This window comes from Mus musculus, chromosome 7 (genome assembly GCF_000001635.26).
Source record: "Mus musculus strain C57BL/6J chromosome 7, GRCm38.p6 C57BL/6J".
Taxonomy (NCBI): Eukaryota; Metazoa; Chordata; class Mammalia; order Rodentia; family Muridae; genus Mus; species Mus musculus.
This window is the reverse complement of record NC_000073.6, coordinates 106,907,329-106,918,232: the sequence shown is the minus strand read 5'-3', so window position 1 is coordinate 106,918,232 and position 10,904 is coordinate 106,907,329. Positions and strand designations below refer to the sequence as shown.

The window sequence follows — 10,904 nt, the reverse complement described above, 5'->3', positions numbered from 1 at the left end:
CTTTCTTATATTCTCTTCAGGTCACAGAAAAATTTTCAATTAAATATTTGAGCTTTCCATTTATTATGTCAATTTCAGTATATTTAAATTAATTGGATGGATAATTATGTTTTAGAGTGATTATGTTTCTTTTTCATGATTTGCATGCATGTTTCATTTCTATATTTATGGACTTATTTTTTACACAATGTATTTTGGTCACATCTTTCATGTCCCCTAACTCCTCCCAGGTCCTCCATACATTACTAACCCATCCAACTTCATGTTTTTCTCTGTTTCTGACTTTCTCAATAAGCAACCCAATACATATCAAAACAAACAAGCAAACAAAACACAAAAAGACAAAATATACCAAATCCAACCCAAAAACTCACACAAGAAAAGCATGGATTCCATTTTGTTGTTGTTGTTGGCTAACTACTTTTGAGCATGATCCCTGTTGTGGAGTGTAGTTAATAAACCCAATGACCCTCTTACTGGAGATCAGACCTTAAAAGAAGACCTAATGTTAATATTCCTCAAACTAGTCCATAAAATAGAAATACTACCTAACTCATTTTGTGAAGTTACTGCTATTTCTTAAGGTTTAGATACATGTGTTTTATTTAGAAAACCCACAGAAGTTAGGTAGCTACTAAAGGGCTGAAGGAAAAGAGAATTTTCCAGGAAGAGGAAATAGAACATAGTGATATAAATGTGAAAATTTTATAAAAGTAAAAGTGCAAAAAAGATTAAATGGTAAAGGGAATGGAAGGGTAGGGTCAAGATGGGAACATTTGAGTGACAACTACTACAAAACCTTTTTTGAAGCCACATGGAAGTTAATTATTGTAGAATATATGTACATATTTCTAAAATATGTACACATATAAAAAGAAATTCAAATATAATTAAAATGTAATTGGGAAAATAATACCCTATCTAGACATCTTAAGTAGCCATGGAAGATTCCCTGGTGCCAGGAATGATTTATTTCTTGTCAATTCATAGGACAATGAGGTCTAATGATGCCCCAAATATTACAGGCTACTGCCAATGATTTTGATTACCCTGTGAAACTTAATGGTAATGCCCTGTTGCTGGAGACAACACTTATTTATATCATAAAACACGAAGAACAAGGTGGTGGTCAAACAGAAGCTTCTCTCCTGCTGACTAACATTCATGCTGCTGCAAGGTACTGTTCATGCTATTAGAGAAGAAAAATAGTAAACACCACAAGGTGTAAACCCTGAGAACTACAGGGGTGTCTGCCTGCAAAAATACTTGTGTAATAGTGTCATAAATGTGATGACAGTAACCAACTACTTTTAAATATTAGATTTGAGACCCATATCATAAGATGGAACTCATACCTGACACTGCAAAAAATGGCCAACAACCTGAGACTAGATAGGTCATGGACCCAAGGGAAAACCTACTACTATTGTTCTGCTAAATGAACATAATAATAAAATGATTCCTAATAATATATAATGTGTGTTTTATATTGTGATTTGTGTGTTTTATATTGTGATTTTTACATGAGTGAGTTTGGATATCTCTTAAGTTTTAATTGGGTATCTCTTTAGTAAATAGCACTCTCTCGAGGGTTTATTCCCAAGTACCACAAAGAGAGTAGACAAACTTCAGTTGTAACATCATCACTGCCATACCATAGAAATGCAGCTCCTCAAAAATAAATCACCTCAGTAATTTATCACTAGTGACCATAAGAGAGAAAAGTCTAATTATGACATGGTAAAGGCAAGACATTAAGAATCATTTTTGCATAGATCTAGAAGCAGTAGATGAGTGTAATAAACAAAGAAGGCATAGAAGGGGACAAAATAGAGGAAGATACATGCCCCCGCCACACCATATCCAACTGTTACTCTGCAAGCCAGTCCTGAATAATAAATCAGACTGAAAGGACCATAAGGAAGAGAACAAGAGAGAACAAGGGATTTATGAATAATTCAGGGGGACGAAGAATAGTTAACCTCAGTGAGGCAAGAATTAGATGAATTATTAAATCAAAGTTTGTTGGTAGTGACAAATGGAGAAGCTTTTTCTGAAGGAATTCTCAGCTATTCTAATGCACTATAGGGTAAAAGGCTGTTTAAATAGTTTATTTATAGCATTATTGACCTTGGCAAAAGCTACTATAGCAAAATGATGCACTCACATAGATATAGACTTTTAAATGACTTTAAAAGCAACTCCTGGGTATTTACTTGAATGATTACAACTCAATACATCACAGAGATGGCTGTACACTGATATTTTTGCAGCCTGTTCTCAATGGCTAAGTTATCCAACCAAGTTGGGTGACCTAAAACAAAAGAACAAATGAAAAATGGGTTACATATAATTAATAGTAAGTTATATCATTTGGAAGGAAATGAGTGGAAAAAGTCATTATAAGTAAATTAATCCATTTTCAGAAAAATTTTTTATCTTTATTATTTTCAGATACTACATGGTTGCAAAAATTATGCATGAATATATAAAAGTGGAAATGATTCTGTATATCACAACACAGGGGAAAATGTGAGAAAAGAAATACACAAAAGTGTATCAAAGTTTGGGGAAGAACGTTCTCAATATAGCCTGTATCTTTCATAATTCTTTATGTCAACTTGAAACAAAAGTGTCATATTTATGCCCCAAATTCTATGAATGTGCCCCAGAGAAATGTAAATTCAAAATATAGTTGAAAGAAATGACTATGGACACATAAATACTTGTGATGGCTTTGTTGTTCTATTCATGTTTGCTGACACATACTTAGATGCATAATTAGGTCAATTTTGTTATTGACTTGTATGACTTAAAAGAGAAAGAGCTTTGCTGTTTCTGCTCTCTCATCCTCTTTATTTTTCTTCATTTCTTCTTTCCTCCGTTCTTATGCCCACATCTATTCGCTAATTTGTTTTTACTTACAATTTTTAACTTTAATTTAATTTCATTCACATAGCTATCAAGCAGAGAAAAATATAGGAAAATAGAAAGATATGTGAGAAAAGAGTAAAAGAAGGAAAACATTTTAAAAACACAAAACAAAAACAAAGAACCCTGTTTTCTATTAATACAATGGTCAGTTCATTCATGACACAGTCCTAACATATTATTTTGTAGTTATTCTCTTGAGAGCCCCTTTCACATCCTTGTTTCTCAGGCTGTATATGATGGGGTTCAGCATTGGGGTCACTGCTGAGTAGAACACTGAAATCATTTTATCCTTTTCATTCATTATCTTGGAGTTGGGCCTCATGTAGGCAAATATTCCTGAGCCGTAGAAGAGAACAACAACAATGAGGTGGGAGCCACAGGTGGAGAAGACCTTGAGCCTTCCTTCCCCAGACTGCATCTGGATTACAGTAGAGACAATGTTCCAGTAGGAGGTGAGGATGAGGGAGACAGGTGCTAGGAGGATTACCACACCCATTGCAAAGATCGCCATCTCTGTGCTGTATGTATCTGCCGATGCCAGCTTCAGGAGGGCAGGAGGTTCACAGAAAAAGTGGTTAATGACATTGTTTCCTCGATAAGGAAGACGTAATGTGAATGTGGTATCCACCAGGGACACAAGTGCACCACTGGCCCAGGACCCTGCAGCCAGCTGAACACATACCCAGTGTGTCATGATGGTGGAGTAGTGCAGAGGCTTGCAGACAGCCACATAGCGGTCATAGGACATCACTGCCAGCAGTGCACACTCTGTGCATCCGACCAGAAGCAACACCACTATCTGTGTGGAGCATCCAGCAAAAGAAATGGTCTTCCTCTTCACCAGGAAGTGGACAAGCACCTGGGGCACTGTGGTAGTAGAAAAGCAGAGATCTGCAAAGGACAGGTTTCTAAGGAAAAAGTACATGGGGGTGTGGAGTCTGGGGTCTGAGTGGATGAGCACGATGATCAGCAGGTTTCCCAGCACAGTGAGCAGGTAGATGAAGAGGAAGAGGAAGAAGAGCAGGACTTGTGTCTGTGGGTCCTGTGAGAGGCCCAGGAAGATGAATTCTGTCACAGAGGTTCTGTTGTCTTCACCCATGAATGGCTGTTTGTCTCTGTAGAAGAGCATCAAGGAAAGAAACACATAAACTATTTATTGCAGGACAGTGAGAGCAGCTTATATTTTTGTCAATCTTAAAAACAGGTCAGTGATTTCTTTCTGTTCAAAGTTTCTGTATTCTTAAATACTGAAGTTTTATTTTGCCCAGTAGTTATAATAATTTAAAATCAAAGATAATTTTTAATTACATGAATATTTTAGCAATACCAGTCAGAATGTATCTGTCCTACTATGCTAAATGACCAAACTCATCTGGTTTAACTAGTTTGTTCTGAGAAGGCTGTGGGAAGCAAGCAAGTTTATATGACTTTAACTAGTTAAATTTTATGTTTTGTCCTTTATTACATTTAATAAATCTGTTCATTAATTGTATCTATAAGATCAATCTAAAGAATCATTTTGCCAAGATTTAAAGTAAGGTAGACTGGAGTAGAATTCTGTGATCCTGATCATTGTCCGCATGTTTTCAAAATAAAGAATATATTAGTTAAAATATTTGCTTTTGACTCTGACACTCCATAGTGTAACATAAATGTTCAGCAGTCTGTCTTTTCTTTCCATATGGTCCTTACATACAAATGTGCATAATTAACAACTGCTGGTATCACATATTGTCCAGCATTGTTAAGTTTCATCATATTTACTTTTAGTCATTTAAAATTCATATGAGATGTTTTTAATTTTATAATATAGTAAATATGAATGGGCTACCATGAAGGAGAAAACTTCCTTAGTCTTATCCAGCTGTTAAGCCTTTTAACCACGATGTCAACTTGCCAGGTCAGATGTGACCACTGGTATAATAGTAGCATTACTCTTATGGAGGTAATTAACTGCTCTTTGAGTTTCAGGCCAATCCACAGGAAAAAAATACATACTTGTTCTATAAACCCTGTTTTTAAAAAATCTATACATAGGGAAGTCATTGTCCATACAGGGAAAGTTCTATCTGTGGTTTACTTAAATTTGCATGGTGCCTAGCTGCCATTTATATATTTATGTTTATACTCATAGACAAATGCTACTTGCAGCCTTAGTCAGAGAGGCTTCTTGTTGCTGTGAACTGTGGTGGGTGCACACTAATCAGAATTCTGAGAATCAGTGACAATTGAGTGCTCAGTCCTAAGCATAGAATATATACTCCTTCCTGTAAGCATCAGGGATCATCATGTGAGGGGGTGAGCAAAGGGGAAGGAAGGTGGAGAAAAGGGGAAGGAGGAAGAGGAAGATGAAGAGGGGCAGGAAAGGGAGAAGGAGGGAGAGAAGGAGGGAGGGGAGAAGAAGGGGAGGACGAACAAGAGGAAGAGGAGGAGAAGATGAAGATGAAGAAGAAGATGAAGACAAAGATGAAGATGAAGACGAAGAGGAAGAGGAAGAAGAAGAAGGAAGGAGGAGGAGGAGGAGGAGGAGGAGAAGGAGAAGAAGTAGAAATATAAATATAAATAAAAGAAGAAATGGAAATATATCTATGAAATGCTTAAAACAGCCTTTGCCACTATGATCTTAACAGCTTCAGTTTTCTGAACAAGATCTGTATAAAATTAGGTTTATTGTGGATTTGGGGGGAGGGTATGGGTGTTAAAAGGTCTTACCTCTCTTTGCTGAGCTGTTGTCAGGCAATGAACTCTCAAAGAGAGATGTTCAGTGTCTTAAGTTGTATAGCAAGTAGTAATCACACTATTATCTAATAGATTCTTCCAAATCTGTGGCCTAGGCTTGTTTGTATATCTCTGGGTAGCCAAGGCTGTAGTAAACATGTGATCCTCCTGCCTCAGCCTCCTGAGTACAGGAATTGTCTTCATGTGCCATCAGGCAAGACTCTCTCTCTCTCTCTCTCTCTCTCTCTCTCTCTCTGCTATATGTCTTAAATATGCACAATAAAAGTCATCCTGCCATGTAGTGGTGGCACAGCCTTTAATCCCTGTACTCAAGGCAGAAGCAGGCAGATCTCTGAGTTTGAGGTCAGCCTGGTTGGTCTACAAAGTGAATTTTAGCACAGCCAAAGCTACGTGAAGAAACCTTGTCTCAAAAATCAAAGATTTTACACACACACACACACACACACACACACACACACACACACACACTATTTGTAAATATACTCAAGAGAAGTTGTATTATTCTTAACTGAGGATTAAAACAAAAGTAACAAATACACAAAATTCCATAGAAAATATAAAACGTTTAGACCCCTGTTTGCAAAATAGGTAAAGTTATGCATAAAGTATGAATCAAAATGTCTACTAAAACAACAAAAACTCAAATATGAGGCTTTGCCTTTTGGGTGAAAATTTAAATGATGCAATTTCCATTTACTACAGAAAGATAACTACATGAAATATTAAGTGAAAAGCAAATGCTTTCGCTTTTTTATATGCTATGTCACTTAAGTTTTTACATGATATGTGACTGGATGTGTCTTTGTGTATGTGTGCATTTATAGTATGCATTTATTTTACAGGAATTTCTATTATAGTGAATATCCAATAACCACAAACAGCTATTAGATGCTAGAAATCAACACAACTCATTAACTAGCATTAGGTCTCTATATCTCCACTGCTGTGTTGAAATCCTGACTTCTCTAGTTTCTCTGCAATGGACATGAGTTCAATCTCTGACACTCACATTATCATTTCACAGCTACCTCTAACACCAGACTTAGTGGATATGGAACCCTCTCTGACTCCATGGACATGCTCATACATGTAGTGTGCACACACACACACACACACACACACACACACACACACACACACATACAGACACACACACACACACACACTTACACACACACTCACACACACATAAATAATTAACAAAACAAATTAATGAGTTGCAGTACTAGTATGTCTAGTTAATGTGTAGTCCTAGTTTTCTTTACTTAGTTTCACTCATTTATAAAGTAGTAACCCAAATAACCCAAATTATACTTATCTAGTAGTATTGATATAAAGGCTCATAAAATGTAAGCATATAAAGAATTTAGGACAATAATGAGTTGTTCACCATATTATATAATGTCTCATTGTAATGATGAGATTATACTTAAGCATGGGCACACATGCTTACAGTCCCAGCACTTCAGAAACAGAGGCTTATGGATCCCTGTGAATCCAAGATGAGCCTGGTCTAAATAATAAGATCCAATGCAAGACTTCATAATGGGACCCTGTGCCAAAACAGTCAATAACAACAGCAACAACAACAACAGCAACAAAACAACAGCAACAAAAACAACAGCAGCAACAACAACAGCAACAACAACAACAACAACAGCAGCAGCAACAACAACAACAGCAACAACAACATTATGGTCTAGGTACTGTTGCTACTGCATTGTGATGAAAACTGTTGAGAGTGTGAAGTGAGTGGGGCTGGCTCATTGTGTTTGCCTTGGGTGAGGATTATTTTCATCAGTTGCTTTCTCCCTTTGCATCCCTTCATTTCTGTTGATTCCTTGATAGTAGAAGTATGTTAACAGAAACATTCCAAGCCATGGTTAAAAACAATAAGGCAGAACTGAAGACGTCAATGAACATGTAAAGACCAGCAAAGGAAGTCTGATTTAACCAGTGCTCTCGCTAGTTTTCAAACTCTGCTTTAATATGAGTAGTTTAAAACTTAAAAAAATCTGAAAGACCACAAAACAAAACTGTAAGAACCTAATAGTAAGATTACAGTAATTATAAATTTGGATTAGAAGATCATTTAATTTACTAGTTTGACTGTGATTAAACATAGTGTTTAAGCACTGCTTTAGTAAGGCAATTTAGAGAAATTAATATTTCTATAAAGATCTGAAATCAAAATCTTTCTTCCAAAGTTAAAACTAAAAGATTAAATAACCATATTATGGACAGTTGGAAAATTATTATCATGCTACAACAGAATAGTTTGTGTGCAGTTGGCTAACAGTGGTGATCCTTGGGAAGTGGGATTCTAGGGACTCAGCGAAAATGGTACTCTTTTTTTATGCTTATATGTATTACTTTATTTACTTCCCAATTTAGCCTACAATTTCTATCTAAAACGATAAAATACAAATTCAAGATTAGTGAATCTATTAAATAAAATGTGAATGTGTCAAAGACCAGCTTTGACATCGAGGTAATCAAGGAAGGTACCAAAAACTAATGACTTCTGGCAATTTAACTCTCTGATGCTATTCTGGGGACCAGAAGCTGATAGCTTCTGGCAATTTAATTCCTTTTTCTATTCTTTTCTATTTCAGGACCAAATGCTGTTGGCTCCTGACAATTTAGCTCTTTCTCTCCCTGGAAACTTTTGGCATGAATGAATAAGAATATAGACAATATAAACTCAGAATGAAAATAGTGATAGAGTTCTGCAAAAACAGAGATACCATGGATTTGATTAGCTAAGAACCAATAAGAGTCTGCTTTAGAGTTAGGTCAGTCCTAAAAATAGCATTTTCCATAAGCCAGAAAACTCACATTATTAATTCACAGTAGGATGATTGGTTAGGTAACAATATTTTAAAATAAATTCATACAAAGTAAGTATTCCAGGGACATTTAGAGGCTGTGTCCACTCACTGTACATAGGCACATACATATAAACAACCTAAGCACTTTAAAGTAAGGTTGTTAATTATTTTTCAGTTCTTATCTTCAGACAATAACCACAAGTGAAAAATACTACATTTCTATTACATTTTGTAAGAGTCTGTGCTAAAAAATTCTCTCCAATTCTCTAATTCTTTAGGCTTTGCAGGAATATTCTGGCCCCTTTGGCTTTTTCTTATACAGTTAGATTCTGTGTAAATGCTGTCTAAAGTTTTCTGCTTAATTGATGGGTTAGATTTGACCATTTTTTTATTGTCTATAAAAAGACAATACAAACATTTCTTAATACAGTTTTAAGAGTATGTTTAAGGGCTGGTAAGATGGCTCAGTGGGTAAGAGCACTGACTGCTCTTCTGAAGGTCCTGAGGTCAAATCCCAGCAACCACATGGTGGCCCACAACCACCTGTAATGAGATCTGACACCCTCTTCTGATGTGCCTGAAGTCAGCTATAATGTACTATTGTATAATAATAAATCTTAAAAAAAAGTTTAAAAAAGAGGTTTTTTTTTCCGATTCTAGGTTGCGCTACTATTTTAGGATTCTGAAACATATATAATTTAATAATACAATTTAAATTTCAAGATTCCATAGCACATGCTCACAGTTTAATAGAAATGAGTTGAGTAAAAACATAAAGAAGCTCATTATCATATTAACTCACTGATTCCAAGAGAACTGTGTTTAAGAAGAGGCTCAATCTGATGTACAGGATGGAAAAGTCTTGACTTTCAGACACCAGGATTGATTGCCAGTTATGCAGAACTAATAGATTGTCAGCCATATCTCAGAGAAGAATGGAAGTTCAGTTTGTCCAAGGACAGGGACAGGGCTGCAGCCTGTTCACCAACATCAGCAGACATACAGCTTCTCTGATCACCAGGGAAGCTGGATCTCCTGCCTATGTCTCTAGGAACAGAGCTTCAAGTACACATTCCTGTCTTCTTTCAATGATCAAATTCAAATAGTGAAAGAAAGAGGCACACTCAGTCAAGGAGGCAAAGGATAACATAGAGCTTAGCTTCCAGAGCCACGGATAGACAGTGGCTATCCACAGTCCTTGTAGTCACTCTGGTTCCTATAATCAAGACTTAACCATACCCAGAGAATCTCCAAACAGGGTTCATGAAGATCACCTCTTCTCTCCAGAGACCCATGGAAACAGCAGTGCAGATGAAAGCCTTTTATTATGCGAAAAGAATCACAGTGTAGACTGATTGAAGAAGAACTCACCCCTTAGAATCTTCCCCATTCTCACCTGCAGCACTGGAAGGAGCAGTAGGTGTAAACACGGAGCAGAGAGCCTAGTGATGGAGTAAAAAATAAAGGAAAATGTGGTTTCTGTAGCCTATATGCTATTTTCCTAATAAACAAACTCCATGGGCATCTCCCAAACATGCTGCGGCTGGGGCATCATCTGGGTTGTGAGTCTTACTCGATCCTGATACAAAGAGTGCTGATGTGTAACAGGATTCAATCCCAAATCTACTGAAAAACTACCACCCTGCGTCTGGAGGTTTCCTACAGGAAGTCTTCAAATCTGAGGTCGTGGAACTGTTCTAAATAAGAGTACTCTCTAGAGTAATCACAGTGGTTAACTTGAAAAAGCTACAATCAGAGAACACGTGGGCATTAAAAATTATAATCTCTTAGGGCTGAAGAGATGGCTCAGAGGCTATGAGCATTGACTCCTCATGATCATCTCTAGTGGGATCTGATGCCCTCTTCTGGCATGCCAGTGTACATGCAAACACTCATATACACTCATATTATATATATATAAAAGATAAAAAAATGTAATCTCTAAGAGGTATACCTAAGTCTCACTTGTTTTTAGGTTCCACACCAACACATCTTAAGTCACTCTGTGGAGATATGAAGTCTTCAAATCTGAACTGACAAATAGGATTTCAACCTGTATGAGCTTTCAACCTTTGCCTGCATTTGTATCAAGACTCCAGTTACCTTCTGCTCAGATGGAAAAATCATACTAGAGACAAACAATCCGATGTCCTGAGCATTTGAATGGAGGCTTCACTACCACTGCTGAAATATATCAGAAGGGGAGCCAGGTCATCATACAACACAAACCTAAATAAACAGATCAAAAAGAGAATTGCTGATTGCCTACCCAACTAACTTTTCAGCCTCCCATGTCAGGCATGAGATTGGATAGGCTGAGTTGGCTCTCTTCACTTTTACTTTACACAGTCTAAATGCCTAACCAACTTACCACCCTCTCTGATTCTTCATTACTGCACT

At 36.7% G+C, this 10,904-nt stretch overlaps 1 protein-coding gene across 1 annotated transcript; it reads right to left on the bottom strand.

Annotated features, from left to right (window-relative positions):
- Positions 1-3,109: 3,109 nt before the first annotated feature.
- On the bottom strand, positions 3,110-10,108 carry Olfr1532-ps1 (olfactory receptor 1532, pseudogene 1). Its single transcript, NM_001011542.2, has 2 exons — positions 9,901-10,108; positions 3,110-4,049 (listed from the first exon to the last, which is right to left on the bottom strand). The coding sequence occupies exon 2, from the start codon at positions 4,031-4,033 to the stop codon at positions 3,110-3,112; it is 924 nt and encodes a 307-aa protein (NP_001011542.1). The 5' UTR covers positions 4,034-4,049; positions 9,901-10,108.
- Between the last annotated feature and the right edge of the window lie 796 nt (positions 10,109-10,904).